We start from the raw sequence: 19,690 nt of genomic DNA on the forward strand, positions 1-19,690 counted from the left end.
AATGTTTCCTTTGTAATTTCTAACTATTAAGTTAGTAATCCTTTGTATCTTCTAAAGCATTTAGCTGTGACTTAACCCCTGTATGAACTGCTTCAGTTACTTGGGATTTCTCCTTGGCTTCCTGCTTCATGTCACCAGCACATGACTAATGAGAAACGTAGAGAATGCTAGGCCTGGCCGAGAACTTTTTTCTAATTGAAAAACTGTCAAAATAGACCTTTTATGTGGGAAAATGGAGAAAAATTCAACCCTTTAATGCAAGTACTCTACTTTTTTTTTCATATTTTTCTTGTAATGACTTTATTGAGATATAATTCACATATCATAAAATTCACCCATTTAAAATGTGCAATTCAGTGGTTTTTAGTATATCTACAGAGTTTTACAACCATCACCACTGTCAATTTTAGGACATTTTTATCATCCCCCAAAGAAATCCCATACCCTCTAGCAGTCACCCCCATTCCTCCTATTTCCCCAGCCCCAGGCAGCCACTAATCTACTTTCTTTCTCCATAAACTTGCCTGTTCTGGACATTTCATATAAATGGACTTATATGATACTTGTTCTTTTGTGACTGGCTTCTTTTATTTAGTATAATGTTTTCAAGGTTCATCCATGTTGTAGTCAGTACTTCATTCCTTTTTATTTCAGAATAATATTCCATTGTATATACCAGATTTTATTTATCCATTCGTCAGTTGATGGACATTTTGTTTCTTTCCACTTTCCAGCTAGCTGCTGTGAACATTCGTTCAGATTCTTATGTGGATATATGTTTTTATTTCCTTGTGTATATATTGGCTTGGCCAAAAAGTTCGTTCGGTTTTTCTATACGATCGAATGGAAAAACCCGAATGAATTTTTTTGGCCAACCCAATATCTAGGAGTAGAATTGTTGGGTCTTATGGTAACTCTATTTTTAACTGGTTGAGGAACAATAAGACTGTTTTTTAAAACAGCTGCTCTATTTTACATTCCCAGCAGCAGTACATGGGGGTTCCAATTTCTCCACATCTTTGCCTACACTTGTTATTGTCTGTCTTTTTTATTATGGTCATTGCTGGTGAGTGTGAAGCATTATCTCATTGTGGTTTTGATTTGCATTTACCTGATGGCTAATGGTATTGAGCATCTTTGCACGTGCTTATTGGCCATTTATATATCTTCTTTAGAGAAATATCTGTTCAGATCATCTGCCCATTTTTTAATTTAGTTGTCTTTATTATTAAATTTTAATAGTTTTTTATGCTAGATACAAGTTTCTTATCAGATATGTGATTTACAAAAATGTTCTCCAGTTCTGTGGGTTTTCTTTTCACTTCCTTGATGGTGTCCTTTGAAGCACAGAAGTTTTAAATTTTGGTAAAGTCCAATTTATCTACTTTTTCTTTTGTTTTTGCTTTTGGTGTCATATCTAAGAAAGCATTGCCTAATCAAAGATCACGAAGATTTATACCTATGTTTCTTCTAAGAGTTTTATGGTTTTAGATCTTATATTTAGGTCTTTAATCCATTTTTAAATTAAGTATAATTTTTATATATAGCAAAGGTAGGAGTTCAACTTCGTTCTTTTGTATGTGTCATAAATCTTTTAAATTCGTGTTCCTGCACACACTTATCTTAAAAATCAGACTGCTTCTGTCTTTATTTTTTGGTTTTTACTTAATATGATATCAGAAAATATTTCTTTGTTTTTAGGCAGGCTTCCCAATTTTTTTTAATCCATACATAATATTCTGTCTACTCAGTGTACCATAATATCCTAAATCTTCCCTATCATGTTGAACATTTGGCCTTTTTCATGTTTGGGCTATTATGGAGACAGCTCTTTGCCTCTACAGAATTACTTCCTTAGGAAACATCCCCAAGAGTGTGATTTTTTTGGTCAAAGGTTATGAGCCCTTTTCTAGTTCTGTTTACAAGTTGCTTTTATTGGTTTCTGAAAGGGCTATATCAGTTTAGAGTGCTGTATCCAATGATATATGAATTTCAGTGCAACTTCACAACCAGTGATGGTACCCTTCTAAAAGTTTTTCTTATCAGGTGAAAAATAATAATACTTCAAGATTACTTTAATTTCCATCTCTCTTTATAAAAATTAATTTGTGTTTTTAAAAATCTAGGTGATATATGTATATTATGTGAAATTTCAGAGGGTACTAACAACAACAATGACAGTAGCCTCCTTACCCAACCACTTTTAATTTGGGGGGAATTTGTTACTTAGGATATAAGTTCGATGGCTGTGACAGAGTCCTAGAAAAACAGTGACTAAAAGGACAGAAGTTTATTTCTTGCCCACGTGACATGCAGAGTGGGTGTAACAATTCTGCTTTGTGGGGTGGTTGGGGCTGAGGCTCTTTCTGTCTTCCTGCTCTGCCCCTCTAGGGCGTTGCCCTTATCTGTGTGTTCTAGGTTGTTCTACACTTCATCTGTGTCGCAGTAAGAAGGTGGGGGAAGAAGGGCAGCTCCTTCCCTTTGACAGTGTGACCTGCAAGTTGCTTCTACACTTACCCCATGGCCATACCCAGTGCAAGGGAGGCTGAGCAGTGCTGCCATTAGCTACGCAGTCATGTGTCCAACTAAACATTCTATTGCTGAATCAGAAGGAGAGACTGATATGGGGTCAACTGGCAGTCTGTGCCACCATTGTTTCTCTGGTATAGACCGCCACATGTCTGTATAATATGCCTACACTGCTGTCTCTCCATTCACCAGTTCCTGACATTACCTAGTGACTTTTATTCTCACTCCACCACGCCTCACTGTCCATCCTCCTAATAACATACCATAATTGCAGAATTTGCAAATGTATACCTCTTCTTTGAGAAGGGACCATATGGAATCAGAAATCTGGGTGTCCACTTTGAGGGTGTCAGCACTTCAGCAGCTCCGGCAGCAGGTGCCTCCCAGTCATGGTACCAGGGTGCTGGCTGAACCTCATCCCTGGAGACCCATTTGCGTTGCATTTTCACTCTGTCCCCACCATACCCTGTCCTGTGCTTCCTGACACCCAAGGTGAAGGAAGATCGGAGCTGGCTTAGATGTTTACAGAGCCTATCTTTACTTCTCTGAAAAATAAATCCTAATTCCTAGGCTTTTTTTTCTTTAAGGTTTTTCTGATGTGGACCATTTTTAAAGTCTTTATTGAATTTGTTACAATATTGCTTCTATTTTATGTTTTGGTTTTTTGGCTGCGAGGCATGTGGGATCTTAGCTCCCCATCCAGGGATCGAACCCACACCCCTTGCATTGGAAGGCGAAGTCTTAACCACTGGACCACCAGAGAAGTCCCCCTAGGCTTATTTTAACTTTGGGGTTTGTAGAACATATTTTAGATAAATCTATATAAAGTCTTAAAACATAGCGGGTGTAAATAATAATAGTTCATAAATTATAACTGTAGTTAATTGCTTATGTTGCAAAAGCTCAAATGAACTCACTAATTGTTTACACCTCTCATCCCGTCTTCCTTTGGGACTTTATTGGGGTCTTCATGCTTCCAGTCCTACATATATTCAGTGAAGATTCATGTATGTATGGTTTATCTCACTGCTGCAGTAGTTGTAATAAGCTTCATTTAAGATGACACACTGTTTGGATGATTCCAAATTAAGTGTTTTATTATGACCACATAAATATTGGTCACCTGAACCAAATATACTACGATTACATTTTCCTTTTTATATAACTTTCTATTTTTCCTGAAGTTCATGGTGTCCTCATTTTTTTAATTTGCTTTGTGTTCTTTGAATTTATGACTGTCTTCCCACATCCTCCCAGAAGCTGTTTAAAACTCCTCTCAAGTTTTCTGCATATTCCAGCCTGTCAGATAATCTATCCATCCCCTTTTTTTCCTGAAGATGCTTCCTGGGGCTCTCTGACCTGGTCATCCTCCAGGCTTCTGCATATCTGTCCTCCTGGGACTTCTCTCTGTCTCTGCTCTGCAAATGTCCCTACCCTCTTTTCTTTGTTGGATCCTCTGTTTCCTAGATCCCATGTCTGTCTCTTTCTTGATTTACCCCTTCCTTTTGCTGGACCACAACCTCTGGTATCTCCTTAGAAATGGTACATGGGAAGGAACTGTTTTGTCCTTGTATGTGTGGAAATCTCCTCTCTGCTCAGTCATTTTCTCCTTTCCTATACACTTCCGTCTTCAAGTGTTATAGTTTAAAATTTCAGATATCTTTTAGTTTCACCATAGATAGATTGTTGTGTTTCTCATTCTTCTGTATACTTGAGGTACTTTTCAAAAGGAAAAGGGGGTGGTGGGAACATCTTTACTCTACCATCTGGAAAGTAAAAATGCCATTTTCATGTCTTTGGTTAAGAGCGCGAATGAATATTTTCAGTTTTTTGTTTAATTTAGATTCTCCACTAGTGTGAATTATCTGTTAATACCTTCAAAGAACAAATTCTATAATAATTAGCACAAAAACACAGAAATTCTAAAGCTTATTTTTCTCACTTGTCTCCTCTGAGATTCAGATGGTGTTAGAGTCCCAGCACACTGGCGTCCACAGTTGTTTGCTCTCATTTTCAGATTGCCTCACGCCTGTGACGGCTGTGAGCATGCTCACCCAGCAGGAAGTCCCTGTTGTCATCTTGGCCAAAGCTGACTCTGAGGGCTCTCTGGATGCAAAAATAGGTAAGTAGCCATTAAAATGTAATCAGGATAATATACTTGGCAGGTTTAAGATCAAAATACTAGCCTGGAAGAGCTGACTATATATTCCATGATCTGTTTTGCCTCTTTGTAAAAATGAATGTCCCTTCATTTCATCATCTCTTATTTAAGCATCACGTTTTGAAAACATACCAAGTATATCGCATCTTGCTAGTTGCTACTGAGAATAATGAAAAATGTCTGGCCCATGGATTTTGCCAGTAGAGCTAGTTGGTGAGACTTGCCTATACAATGTGGGGAACCATACAACTCAGATGAAAATCCAATTTCAGAATTCATAGAACCAACAGCAACTGCTGAGATGGGCGTTCAAAGCACACCTGATCGATGTGGGCTGGGTTTTTGGTGAAGGCTTTGTGGAGGAAGTGAACTTCAGCTATGCAAGAAAGGGATCGTGAAATAGCAGTAAAATCGAAGGCATATTTAGAGCTGTAAATTGGATATCCTTGGCGGCCTTACTCATTCCTAAGAGTTCTAACCTCTCATCACGTAACAGGAAGTCTGGGATTGAACCAAGGCGTGAGACCTAATCATACCCCATCCAAGACCTGCCCTCAGGGTAGACCCAAGCATCTTTCTTTACAGCTTTCCTACTGTAGATTCCAGCCAGTCTCCAATGTGCCAAAACCTGCGGAGAAAGTTATTTCCACACTCTCTATCTCCTAGCACACAGAAGAAATAGCATTGCTTATTGAAATCATGTTTTTGCTCACAATTCTCAGATCCTTTTTTGGCAAACTGATTTGAAGAAACATCAACACAGAAAACAGATATTAAGCCACTCAAGTCATTCTCCTCTGACAATTTAAACCTAGAAAGTATGTTGCTTAAAGGAAATAATTCCTTCTATTACTTTAATGCATTTTATAATTAGTAAAATTCATTAATAGAACCAGCCAAGATAAACAATAAAGGAAGCTCTTGTTGATGTGGCTTTTTTCACTTTTGTTTTTGTTGTTATTGTTGTTTTTAAATATTTATTTATTTATTTTGGCTGTGCTGGGTCTTAGTTGCGGCATGAGGGATCTTTTAATTGCGGCGTGCAGACTTCTTAGTTGCCGCATGCAGACTCTTAGTTGTGGCATGCGAACTCTTAGTTTCAGCATGCATGCAGGATCTAGTTCCCCACCAGGGATCGAACCTGGGCCCCCTCCATTGGGATCGTGGAGTCCTACCCACTGGACACCATGGAAGTCTCCCCTTTTGGTATTTTGAGTCAAAGTACTAATACAATATTGAGAGTTCTGAAGGATAAGGGAAAAAGAAAAAGGAAAATCTGATTTTCTTGGGTATGCATGGAAAATCATTTTTCCTGTGGTCTTGATTTCCCACACTTCCGTAATTAATGTTTTCTGAATTATTGGCTCTTGCCTTCCAAGAAGAACAAACAAAAGTAAACAAGAGTTAAAGTGGTGTTTTCACCATCTCACCTGCATGTTACAAATAGTTCACATTCTACTGAGCCCCACATGACCAACACCGTGGCCCAGAGCGGTCTTTATGTTATCAAATAAATTCTGTGGTCACAATGTCTCCATTCGAAGATTGCTCCTAGTTACTACAGACCACAAACTTTTGGAATGCAGTAAATGACTTTGTTCCCTTCTTGACCATAAACACTTTTCAGCAACCTTTATTGCTTGCCATTTGTCCTCACCCTTCAGTATCCTTCAAGTCCACTCTGAGAGTTTATTTGCTTCATTAGATGCTTTTCGTCCATAATCTCAGCTGGAACACCACAGAACTTTCCATCATACCATGGAGTTTTCCATCTTACCAAGGAGCTTTAGAATGTGTGTTCCAAACATTAAATCACCCTTTTAGGGCAGCGTTCCAGAGAGGTTGTTCATGGACACCTGACGTAAGCATTTTGTGTATTACCCTTAGTTTTATCTCTCTCAGTTGCTGCGTGATGTGTAGTGTCCACAAGGATGTCAGCAGTTTTGACAGTTGACCCTACAGCAGTTCTCAACCAGGGGTGATTTGGCAGTAGGCAACATTTGGCAATTTTAGAAACATTTCTACTGGTAGAGACCAGGGATGCTATTCAACATCCTACAGCACACAGAACAGGCCCCCCAGCAAAGTTCAGAATGTCAGTAGGACCCAGGTTGAGAAACCCTGGCCTACAGAACCAACAACTAAAAAGCCTGTTTTTATTAATAGCTGAAGCTGAAACAGCTTGCCTTGACCCTCTGGATGAGTGATTTACTTACATTCAACTCCATCTCCTCAAGGGCATATGTGGGTTGAAGAATAAATGTCTATTCAGAATGTACTGTTGCCTCTGGGAACAAAGCATAGTTTGAAGAAACACAGTGGCCAGCTTTCCACTTAGCGAGTGGATTTTTCTGGGGTGCTAGGAGCTGCTGGAGCAGTCAGCCCTGCTTCTCAAGAGAACTCCACTGCCCTGTGTCACTCAAAGGAGACACTTCCCCAGATGCTTGTGATTTACTATTTAAGTGACAGAAGCATCCAAAATTGTATATTTTAGAATTACAACTATTTTTTAAAAGAAACTAAGCAATGGAAAAAGACTTACAGGAAGTAGTGCCAATATGGTAAACTATCGTGTTAGGGTAGTGAGTTTCTCCAAGACTGTTCTCCATTTTCCCAATGAATATGATGTGGTTTTATAATTTCTGAGACTAAAATCTTTTAGAGTCTCCCTTCAGAAGCTAACGCTGAGTGTCAGTGATGTCAATTACTTTGTGATTTGGCCATTTGCAAAGGAGACATTTTGTGTTTCTTCCCCTAAACAGGAATTCCCAGCACCAGCTTAGAGGACACTCTCTTAGCCCAAACCCTGGGCCTGTCGTACTCTGAAGTCATTGAAACGATGCCAGATGGCACGGAGAGACTGAGCAGCTCTGCGGAGGTCGGTGCCCGTGGAGGTGGCCGAAGAACTTACTTATAAACTCAGGGCCTTGACATGAGCTTGATGACACATTTTCCTTTGGGTGCAAGTTACAACCTATTATTTCATTCATACCCACACTAACAGTCTTGCAGCCTCGTTTCTTAATCTATGAAAACAAAATAATATTCTTTTTCAAGATCTAAAAGCTTATCAGCTCCAAGTTGAACCTGATCCTAGGATAGTGTGGTTATCGAAGCAACTAAACTTTATTTTGCAAATCTTCTGCTTAAGAAAAATGACCTCTTCCAGGGAAACTGATTCCTTGGGACAGGTGACCAAAATTGGCTGTTCCTTTTAGAGATCTCTGTTCTCCCCAGATTACTGACTTATTCCCACCTAAAGTTTGACTCAGTTTTAGAAATCAGCAGAGAAGTTTTGAGTCATGTTTATTTGGTCAAGGTTGTCTCTTGCTAGGTGGTAAGTCTGGCAGGATTTGAGCTCAGCCTTGATACCGAACTAGGCCAGAAATTATGATGGGAGAAGAAGGGTGAGGTGGGGAAGGGGGAAGTGGGAAATGGCTTAGACAGTGATTCTCAAACTTGAGCACACACCGGAATCACCTGGTGGCCTTGTTAGAACACAGATTCCCTGGCCCCCATCTGGAGATCCTGCTTCACAGTCCCTGATGCAACCGCAGAATTTGCATTTCTAACAAGTTTCCAGGTGATGCCACTACTGCTGCTGATCCAGGCACCACATTTTGAGAATCCCTGGGTTAGAACTCTGCCACCCAAAGTCTGGTCCCCGGACCAGCAGCATTGGCATCGCTTGTTAGAAGTGTAGACTCTCAGACCCCACCTGGTCTAGTGAGAACCCCATGTGATTGGAGTGCACATTAAAGTTTGAGAGTTCCGGTTTAGAGCACTCTTTCTTCAACTTGGCTGCCCTTTGAAAACACCTGGAACATTTAAAAAAATACTGATGCTTGAGTCCCACCCCAGATATTCTGATTTAATGGTTGGGGGAGTGGAGAGGACATGGATCAGACATCAGGAGCATTCAGTACTCCCTGGGTGATTCTAACGTGCAGTAGGGCCTGGGAACTCCTGGCTTAACATAGTGATTACAACCCGGCCATGTCTCAGAGTCACCTGGGAGATGCTTACTGGCCCCACCTGGGTGATCCTGATTCCGTTAGACCTGAAGATCCAGGTTTTTCAGGTTTGGGACTACCTAGCTATAGGATATTATGTATATAAAAAATAAGGGAATAGCCAGGTTTTTTTCCTCTATAAGGAGTGGCAATGTTTTCTGACCTCATGTTTGTGCCTTCACTTCATAAATTATATCCACAGACATGAGTCATGTTTTAAGATACTGAACCTTAAACCCTTCTTAAGACTGTGTGTGAGCAGGCTTCTTAGATGTGGAGCAGAGCCAAGCCAAGGTGCCAAAAAGGAGACCCAGATAACCCTGTGCAGTGCGAGAAAGGGGACAGTCATGGCCAAAATTAGTCTTCTGAATTAGCCAGAAAAATGCCTCCTCCTTATTATAGGACTGAGCATTAATTATGCTCCCTGGCTTCTTTCAAATAGCTTCAGGTGCTCTGTTGAATCCTCTGGTGGCCCTAGACTGAATATCTAGACTGGAGGAATTCTTTCAATGGATGGAAGGAGAATGGATGGTGAAAGCCTCCATGAGCTTCTGGGATGTGAAAACAGTAATGCACTGAGAAGATAGACTTTCAAGGGAGCTTGTGATCACCTGCACCATAATTACATGATAGTGGGAGTGTAGGACAAAGAAAGTGCTCTCCCAGAGTGTAAGTGGTTCCTTGGTAGAGAGCTCGGTCTTCAGGACACTTCAGACGCTTAATGGAAAAGGCTGCTTTTGATAAACATAGCTGTACTTTCCTATTCTTTATGCCCCATGGCTGTAAGCTCATTGATGATAGGGGCAGATCAGATTTATCTTTTTGCTCCCAATGCCTAGCACAGGCCTGGCACCTAGTAGGTTTGCGGTACATCTGCACTGAACCAATTCCAAGGTTCCCACGATCCCCTCGTTGGCAAGCCATGCTGGCCCGATTCTTATCATTAGTTTGGTTCTCTCAAAAGTGTCCGGTGAACAGAGAATTCCTCTTTTCTGCTATTAGTGTCCTGCCCTGCTGTCTCTAACGTGGGAGCATTTAAATACAAAAGGGGTGGTCCTTCAAGCTGAGGCCTCAGTTTGTTCCCCTGCTTGCCCGAATTCCTTCAGCTCTAGGATAATATTGAACTTTTCTTTTCTGGCTACCCCTATCTCAAGAGGGGAGTAGTCATTAAAATAAATATGCAGTTTTTTACTGGCAGCTGGATGCTGATATTTGCCTCTCTCTGTAGGTGCCACAGGGCTCTGGTGATAAGGAGAGCCATAAACCAGGGCCCACAATACTCTCAGGGGCCCCCAAAAAAGTGTTAATTTCTTTTAACATCAGAAGAAAAAAGTGAACTCCTAAGGTCAAAAATTATATTCATCTTTATTCACCACCATCATAAAATATAAGTTTTAATACTGTAAGGAGGAAGGTGCCCACAAAGGCAACAGAGAGTCACAGTGCGGCCCTGCACAGACCACACAAAAAATGGCAATCCAGGGTGGTGGCATCAGGGTGGCAGCTCATTCTTACCAAGGGAGGAACGCGATCTCTCTCCTTCCCCTCTCAGTTCACAGGTATGAACCGGCCGGATGCATTTCTAGCCGTGACTCAGAAAGCCCGGAGGAAGAGAGTGGGCGGAGAGGTGACAAGTGATAAACTGAAGGACTGGCTGATCTCTAGGCAGCGGTACTGGGGCACGCCCATCCCCATGGTCCACTGCCCGGCCTGCGGTCCTGTGCCCGTGCCTCTGGAGGACTTGCCTGTGACCTTGCCCAGCATCACCTCTTTCACTGGCAAGGGAGGCTCCCCACTGGCCTCGGCTTCGGAGTGGGTGAACTGCTCCTGCCCTAGGTAAGGAACCACGTCCCCCAGCTGTGACCATGTCTGGTCCCAGACTTCCACTTGGCTGGAAAGAATAACGTAGGTCTTAGGTCTTTTGCTACCTTTGAGAGAATGGGCTGGAATCTGGGGCCCAGCCCCTGTGATGAGCGCCCTGTCCTCTCTTCTGAGCCGGTAGAAGCAGCAATGTCAATTCACATCTTCCCCAGAAACAGCTGATCCAACTGGTGGAAAAGCTACACATTTTCATGATAGCTTTGGAAGAGACCACTTTCCTCCATTTTATATTCCAAAGAGCTTCTCAGAGATGAGAGAAAACGCCTCACTGTTTTCCCACACAGTGGCTGTGATAACAGTGGGGATTTTATCACAAGTAGCAGAGTAGTAGCTACGAGGACAAGTATGCTCAGGGGGTCTCATTCTTTAATATACTGAAACATACCATATCTCGTTTCTTCTCATTTTGGCAGTAGGATTATGTTTTTCTGTTAATTCACTGGCATGTCTCACATGTGATTTTTATGATACCATTCCAGCTGATTAAACAAATAAATAACAGATGCCAAGCTGTAATATTTCCCTTCTTCCTTCTATGGAAAAGCCATTTTCCTCTGCCTTATAGATCATGATGGGGTTGTTTTAAAATAACTTAGTCCTCTTCTTAGTATCTCTAGGTCAGTAATTAGGTAACCATATAGTGCAAGTGCATGGCTCAGAATGGGGAGTCAGACAGTAATGGCTTCAAGTCCTGGCCCTGCCTCTTCCCTAGCTGTGTGGTCTTGGGAAAGTCACTTAACCTCTCTGAGCTGTGATTCCCTTATCGGGAGCTAAAATAACCCCCTTGAAGGGATTTCAGAAGACGAGAATTAATGCATGTAACTCTGCAGAGTGACACCTAGCAGACACTCTGTAACTGGAAATGTTAGTGCCATCCTGCCCAGGCCTGCCAACAGTCCACCCAGGTCCTCACCCAGGCGGTTCTGAGGTTTGAGATGGGGCTTGCAGTCAGGAACATAGGAAGCTCTGGGCCATTTTAGGGTATCACCCTCTTTGTTGATAAACAGTGACAAAGGGTTTCCCTTCCGGAGACATCAGCAGCCTTCAGCCCACCAGTTGTGGCAGCCCAGGACGTTGGTGGTGGGGATAAGGTTTCCTACCTTGGCTGCAGATTCCTGGAGGGCAGAGCCCAGGCCTTGGTCTTGGTCAAGTCTCCCTGATGATTCTAATGAGCACGCAGGGCTGAGAGCCACTGAGCCCATGTGGCCAAGCGGGACAGCATGGTGGTAAGCACCACAGGCACGAGTCCAGCAAAGGTGGATTCCTTACCCTTGAGCTCCAAGACCTTGGGCAGATTTCTTAACCTCTCGGAACCCTAGTCACTCAACTGCAAAATGGGGACATGAGTAGTGTCTACCTCATAATCCCCAGGGTTACTAGGGATTAAATGAGATAATGCCCGTGACGCATTTAGTATCTGCCACCCAGTGTTAGTATTATTACTATTGGAGCTAATAATGGTAATAACGTTGTCACCATCACCATCATCTCTCCATCCCACTTACCAAGTAGCCTCTTCCGTGTAGTCCAGCTTTTAGTGTCAGCAGGAAAACATGTTGGTTGTCTTCAAGTCCAACATGACCTTTAAAAAGAAAATCAGCATGGCAAATTTTAGTCAGATATTAGTCCTTTTATCAGTTGAATCCTGCATTTTCTTCCTAACTTGTATGGGTGCCCTAATGGTGAGGAAGAAGTAACAGTTATCTTCTAATTATTTCCCAAAATAGTATGTGTTCTGGTTGATTGCCTTCCAAATAAAAAGACCTGGATTTTATTTATTTATTAAATTATTTTATTATTTTTTTGGGTGGGGTGCATTGGGTCTTTGTTGCTGCGTGCGGGCTTTCTCTAGTTGCAGTGTGTGGAGGCTACTCTTCGTTGTGGTGCGCGGGCTTCTCATTGTGGTGGCTTCTCCTGTTGCGGAGCATGGGCTCTAGGCACATGGGCTTCAGTAGTTGCGGCTCACAGGCTCTAGAGCGCAGGCTCAGTAGTTGCGGCACACGGGCTTAGTTGCTCCACGGCATGTGGGATCTTCCCGGATCAGGGATCGAACCCATGTTCCCTGCTTTGGCAGGTGGATTCTTAACCACTGCGCCACCAGGGAAGTCCCCTGGCTTTCATTTAGAGATGCACTGTAGGAAACAGGATTAGGGCTCCCTTGGGGCTCTCTCCGATAAGCTCCTACCCCAGGGACCACCACTCTTCCCGGTGGGAGGCCCCCTGACTGAAATGAGGAGGCCCCTGGGAGCCCAGAGCCCTGCCAGATCTGGGCTCCTGTGCTCTCTGCTGAGCCACTTCCATTTAATGAGCAGAAGATGGGGAGTGGCTGTTTCCTCCAATAGTATTCGGAAAGCCAGTATGAACTGCGTCACAGATGCAACATATAAAGACAACCCTTCTTTTATTTTTAAATTAAAAACAGACTCAAGCCCTTGTGTGCTAAATTAGCAGAGGATTCATCAGTTCCTCTTGGGGTTCCTCATCCCCCTCCTCAAATTCTCCAAGAACCCCCAAGGACCCATACTGCCAAAAGGGCAGCATTTGGAGAGGTGGTTGGTCCCACTTCCATGCCTCAGAAGGGAGAGCCTGGAGTCTGAGCCGTGTTCTCCTGCTGTGGCTTCTCACGGCCACAAAGGGTCCCTGCTAATAGCTGTTGGTAGCTGGCTCACCCCATCCACTGCTGTTCCATGCCTTTGGGGGGTCTTCAAGGAAGCCAAGCACCCTCCTTGGCCAGGCTTGGCTCAGGGTTCTCTCTCTTGGCTTCCCAGAAGTTGTGGCTTTTGGCTTCAGTCCCACAGGGCCATCACCCTACCAACATGTTTCAACATTGGTTCAGCAGTTGGGTCCTTGTGGAACCTTAGTCCTCCCCAGGTATCTGCATGCCTAGGATGAGGATTGCTTTTTCTTTTCAACCCTTTACACACCAAGCATCTCACTTCATTCACTTTCTTGAACAGTGGGGCTATCTTCACCCTTCTATAAGGAAGCTTCCTTTAGGCAGTGGTGTGTTGGTAAGTGTGTACTAAATAGCTCTCTGGAGGGGAGCTTCTGATTTGTAGTGTTAGCCCATTTCTGTGGTATAGGTACTTCCACCAAGGGCTAATTTCAGACTACCAACTTGGCATCATTTGTCCCAGAGTTGGGAAGCGATCCCAACAGTTAATCCTCACAAGCTGGTATGAGGTGGCTCCAGCATACCTCTGCCTTTGGGCTCCCAAGGTGATTTATCTTCCTGAGGTCACCCCTTGTGGATTTCTGCTCCCCTTACCCAAGAGACAGAGATAGAAAAAACCCCAAGTTCATTTTTCAGCACAGTATGTCACTACATTTGGTTTTCAGCTTTTCTTCATAAACTGATTTGCCTCATAAGCATCATAGAGTAGGCATTGGCTGAAGGCAGTCTTGATATGCCTGAAAGAGAAGTGAATGCAGTAAAGAGACAAGATTCCTGTTAGATATTCTACCATGTTAAATTCAGAGAAGTACAGAATAGTGCTTTTAATTGTTGAAGATTTAAATGTTTATTTTATAAGTTTCTTTAAAACATCATGTACTCTGCAGTACAAAGAGAGTCCATACTGTGAATTATCTTTTCATGATGGGGCATTGTTCTTATGACATTTTAAATTCATAATGATTGTCATAGCTTTCTCAGAAGCTGGTGGAAAATGCATTAATATTTAAAAAGAAACCAATCGATGAACTTCATTTATTTCTTAGGTGCAAGGGAGCAGCCACGAGAGAGACAGACACAATGGATACCTTTGTTGATTCTGCTTGGTACTACTTCAGATATACCGACCCTCAGAATACTCAGAGGTAAAGAAAGCCCTGCTGAATTCGTGAGCATGTGTCAGTCTAGGTCTTCCAAGAAGCAAACACCAAGATGGAATTCGATGGGCAAGAGGTTTATTGGGGCAAGTGCCTCTAGGGAATAAGGAGGTGAGGGAGCAGGAGTTGGCAGGGCGAGCCCTTGACCGTGATGCAGGTCTGACACCTGTGAAAGGAGAGGGCAAAGGTAGGAGGATTGCGTAGGAAGAGCCTCAGACCCCAGTGCAGCTTGAGAAAGTCTCGAGCAGGCTGACGGGAAGCCTCAAGCAAAGCTTGTCCGTTAGAGAGTCCAAGTCAGGAGGAAATGCCTGCTGTGGTCCGCTCCCTCTAGGAGGGCATGGGCTGGCGTGAACACCCAGTGGCTCCAAAGACAGAAGAGCTGGAAGCTGTTGATCCGTTGTGCTCTTTGAAACAGGCTCTTGTAGGGAGTGTGTTCGATTATTAAATTAGATTCTTCACAGCCAGGTAAGTCCCAGGTACAAGGAAAATGAAAAACAGAAAAAGGAAGGAAGTGCTAATACCCTCGTTGGCCCTGTGGTGAACTGCATTTATGCAGTTGTAAAGATGTAATGTTATTTACTTAACTGAAAATAATGATGTAACTATTCAGGGAGGATAGGAGGTAGGGAGTGTGAGAGAGCTGAGAAGCATGACTTCTTAGCACATACAGTCGCTAGATAATTTCCAAAATTGACAAACAAACAAAGAGCCTAAACATATTTTTTAATAATTGCCAGAAAATACATCTGAAAGAATTAAAAGTGGCTAAGCGACAGGTGAGGGGTGGGAGGGAGGTTAATGAAGGAATAGGGCTGGAGACCACTGTTTTAAATTGTAAACCTTTTAGTACTATTTGATTTTTTTCAGCTATGTGCATGTGCTTCTTTGACAAAAATAAATAAATAAGGGAAAGAGAGCAGTAGGTAGATAGGTAAAGAAGGAAATGAGAACAAAAGAAAACTGGTGCAGAGCACAGGAAAACCACAGACACTGTGCTTCAAAGACCTTGCCAGCTTGCTCTTGTCCATGGGAGAACAATTATACTGAAACCCCATAGTCCACGTATGAAAATGCCCCCATTTTCTTCGTTGGTTGTAAGATAATATATTTCCAGGGAGACAGGCGCTCCTGCCTGCCCTGCAGTCCTGAGAATCTGTGATTTGAATTGAGGCTGTGCAGGAAGAGCAGGATCCGGAGTAAATAGCAGCCGGCAGAGGCAAGAAAGGATACAGGGCGACTGCTGTGGCTGGGAACCACCAGGGCAGCCCCGGCTAACCCACAGAGGGGCCCCTCTTCTGGGTCTTCCTTCTAGAAGGGGCTTTTGGTGACTTCCAGTTAGGAAGAGCTGCCTTAGAATGCAAGGGAGATCAGGCTCTCCACCTCTCAGAATGCTTCAAGGGAAAACCTTCTTACAGATGATAGACTCCAACTTAATGATGGAACCCTTAACTGGTGAGAGGTATGTCCCGAGACCTTCACAGCCCCCAGTTTGGGAATACCACGTATCACATCATTTCCCTCGTAAAATGCTGTTGTTTATTTCCATGCTGGCTTGCATTCTCACTAGGTGGTTTCCAGGAAAGATCATAGATCCCAGCTATAGCTACCTTCAACATCTCACTCCTCAATTTATTTCAAACTTACTTTCAGGCCAAGTACCATCCTTGACTTCCCTTGCTTTTCTGTCACCTGCATGAGCAGTTAGATTTCTCTGGGGAAGCATTTTTCACAAAGAAACATTATTTAAAATTTTACCAGAATTCTGGCATAGTGACTGGAGGAGAGAAAACCAAGCTGCATTAAGATGCAAACACATGGTGTTTGGCCAGGCCCACCTGCTGAGCGCCAGGCAAAAAAGTACCTTGAGGTGTGGGGAAGAGAATTCACATATATGTGAAACCATGGAGTGCACACACACACACACACACACACACACACACACACACGGTGTATACACACACACAGAGTGTACACACACACACACACACACACACACACACACCCTCCCCCAGAAAATAAAGTGAGTGGCATTTCTTTTCCTCCCTAGCATCCATTAGGACTAGGAAATGATGCTTCCAGTGAAGAAGCTTTCTGTTAGGACCTCTGTTGACTAAAAAGTATCTATTAGGTGACAGAGACAGGCTATTTCATGTTAATTACTCCAAGTATGCTCAGTGCATTCAGGAAGCATATGCAGGCTCTTGCTGACTATCTGCATTTTGAGGCTGCTTTAAAAATAAGATTGAATTTCTGTTTTATTTATTTACTTACTTTTTGGTTTATAAAATGTAATTTTATTTTATGTTACTCTGCTGTTACATAGGGCATACATAACATTTTCACAAGGCTTTTTTGGGACTACAGTCGATGATTATTAGCAACGTACAATAGTGGTCCAACTCTAACAATCACTAGACAAACTGGACACCCTCTCACAGGTGCACAAATCTGCATGGAAAAGTACTAATTTTAGACTTGGACTTGTGTACTTTATTTCCCCTTTCTAGTGTATTAAGAAATGACATGCATGTGTCATAAGAGTGAGACTGTCTGCATGAGAGTCTCCATTGTACATGCCATATTGCCCTCTATTGGTAAGAACTCAAAAATCTTGATTGTCTATGGTAATAAAAATTAAAATAAATCCAGATAGTCAAATATGCATTGTACAGAAATATCCTTTTTGCTGGTATGTTTTCCTTTTGTCCTCATTATATATGAAAATCACATTTGTTAAAATATGTCAATAATGGCTTCTGAAACAGTTTTTATAAATTTCATAAATTAACACTGCTCTGATATTTTTCTCCTTTGTTACATAAGCTTCTCTCATTATATTTTAAAAAGAAAATCCCTGTTTTTCTCTGACATAATTTATTTCAGGGAATATGCAAATTATGATTGGTCTAATTTATGCAATTGTGACAAAGCAGGGTTTTTTTTATAAATGACCATCTCTCTTCCTCCCAGCCCTTTCAGCACAGCGTTGGCAGATTACTGGATGCCTGTGGATGTGTACATTGGAGGGAAAGAACATGCTGTCATGCACTTGTTCTATGCAAGATTCTTTAGTCATTTTTGCCATGATCAAAAAATGGTCAAACACAGGTGAGCATTTATACTGCTTTGCAAAAGAATTCAGTTCCTTGAACAGCAACTGAAGGCAGGTGTTGGTTCTTCTGAAGCAAGGTAAATATATGTGGCAGAAGAACTCTATTTTTCAAGCATACTTTAGAGGTCACTGTCAGCCTTAACCACTGGAAGTCCATTTATGTTGCTTAGTCAGTTCTAGCCCGTGGTGTCTGCCTGCTTGCGTAGGATCTTCCCTTCAGCTTTTCTCTGTTGAACTGAGTTAAGTAGTTGAGATTTTCACCTGTGAGGCAGAGAAGAGCAGTTCATAATGTCACACAGCTTTTTATAGCTTCTCATGTGAGGTCATGTTTATCATCTGGTCCCTTGGTGTAAGCTCTGTTTCCAAGCTTGACTGAATCCTGTCTCAATATGTCATTCTGATAAAATGGATTAAAAGCTAGGAAATCACATTGTACATCCATTGATAAATTCTTTTCTTGTTGGTCTATAGTATATTCCCCATCATGTTCAGAAAGATGTGTGTGTGTGCTTTTTTCCCATGAAATATATCATATATATGTATATATAATATATACATAATGTATTATATAATATGTATTTAATGTATTGTACAATTTAAAAAATAAAAAATAAATGAACATCCATGCACCCCCTCCTCAGATTAGGATGTAGAGTATTCCAGGTCCCTTAGAATACCCAGGGTGCCCTCACTAATCAGATCATCCCCCTTCCTACACCACCCACCCCTCCCCCATACAGTCCCTATCCTGAATCTTGAATTATTCATTTTCTTGCTTTTCTTAAATGTATTACTTCTTTATATATTTTTAAACAATATGTGTTGTTTAGTTTTCTGTGTTTGAACTTTGTATAAGTAGAATCATATTTCACGTATTCTCTCTTGCTTCTCTTGCTCAGCATTTTTGGGGATTCATCCATGTTGCTGCATGGAGTTATGTTTCATTCGTGATTCACTGCTATCTGGTATTCCATTACATGGAATGGAGTTTCTAATACAGAGCTCAGTTTATGTCCATACCACCATTAACGGTCCTTGGGCTGTTTTGTGCAATTAAGAACAAAACTGCCGTAAGCATCCCGGTACGTTTCCTGACATACGCGTGTTAGCAGTTCTCTAGGATGTGTACCTGGAGTAAGATTAGGGTAACCACATGTTCAACTTCACTAAGAAATGCCAGACCGTTTTCCAAATTGGTTATATAAACCTATACTGGCACCAACAGAGGTGAGGGTCCTATCACTCAAGATCTTCATCATTACAACATATAGTACAGCCATCCCTGTGTATCTGCGGAGGATGGGTTCCAGGACCCGCCACAGATACCAAAATCTGTAGATGCACAGTTCTCATAGTAGGCCCTCCTTATCCGTGGGTTCCACATCCTTGGATTCAACCAACCTTGGATCATAATCACAGAGGGTTGACTGTATTATCTAACTTTTAAAATTTTGTCAAACTGGTGGTTATATAATGGATCACTTTGTGAGTTAAATTTGAATTTAAAGACACTGCTTACTTAATGAAGTTTAGCATATTTTTATTATGTTTATGGACCTCTGTGTTTCCTCTTCTGTTAAATCCCTATTTGTGTCCTTTGCCCTTATTTCTTCTGGGTTGTCTTTTATCAATTGTAGGAGTTCTATAAATATTCTGGTTGCTAATCCTTTATCAGCTATATGAATTGCAATATTTTTTCCCGGTTTTTGTCTTGTCTTATTTTTATGGTGTCTATTGATGAACAGAAACTTTTTTTTTTTTTAATGATTGTTGTGCTCTTTTATTTTTTTTTCATGTCACACATGGATTCATATGTTTTTTTATATCTTTATTGGAGTATAACTGCTTTACAATGTTGTTAGTTTCTTCTGTACAACAAAGTGAATCAGCTATATGTATACATATATCCCCGTATGCCCTCCCTCTTGAGCCTCCCTCCCACGCTCCCTATCCCACCCCTCTAGGTCGTCACAGAGCATCGAGCTGATTTCCCTGTGCTATGCAGCAGTTTCCCACTAGCCATGCGTTTTACATTTAGTAGTGTATATATGACAGTGCTACTCTCTCACTTCGTCCCAGCTCCCCCCCAGCCGCGGTCCTCAAGTCCGTTCTCTACATCTGTGTCTTTATTCCTGCCCTGCCACTAGTGATGAACAGAAACTC

General features: G+C 42.0%; 2 protein-coding genes across 9 annotated transcripts in view; one reads left to right on the forward strand and one right to left on the reverse strand.

Annotated features, from left to right (window-relative positions):
- The window catches only part of LOC309638721 (uncharacterized protein), a gene marked incomplete at its 5' end in the record, with an annotated part of 364,111 nt that overhangs the window by 275,429 nt on the left and 68,992 nt on the right, over window positions 1-19,690 (reverse strand). The gene's annotated exons all lie outside the window — the stretch shown is intronic.
- LARS2 (leucyl-tRNA synthetase 2, mitochondrial) overlaps window positions 1-19,690 on the forward strand; it is a 170,323-nt gene that overhangs the window by 102,693 nt on the left and 47,940 nt on the right. For all 8 annotated transcript variants that reach the window (XR_014251033.1, XM_082413855.1, XM_082413854.1 and 5 more), the window contains 5 exons: window positions 4,547-4,651; window positions 7,453-7,568; window positions 10,256-10,539; window positions 14,305-14,403; window positions 17,386-17,523. Coding sequence is in view for 7 of the 8 variants with exons in the window: in XM_082413855.1 (XP_082269981.1) it covers window positions 4,547-4,651; window positions 7,453-7,568; window positions 10,256-10,539; window positions 14,305-14,403; window positions 17,386-17,523 (742 nt within the window). In the remaining variant the exon portion in view is untranslated. The remainder of the gene's footprint in view (window positions 1-4,546; window positions 4,652-7,452; window positions 7,569-10,255; window positions 10,540-14,304; window positions 14,404-17,385; window positions 17,524-19,690) is intronic.

The sequence above is a fragment of the Balaenoptera physalus genome, assembly GCF_965194825.1.
Source record: "Balaenoptera physalus genome assembly, chromosome: 11".
In the NCBI taxonomy this organism is placed as follows: Eukaryota; Metazoa; Chordata; class Mammalia; order Artiodactyla; family Balaenopteridae; genus Balaenoptera; species Balaenoptera physalus.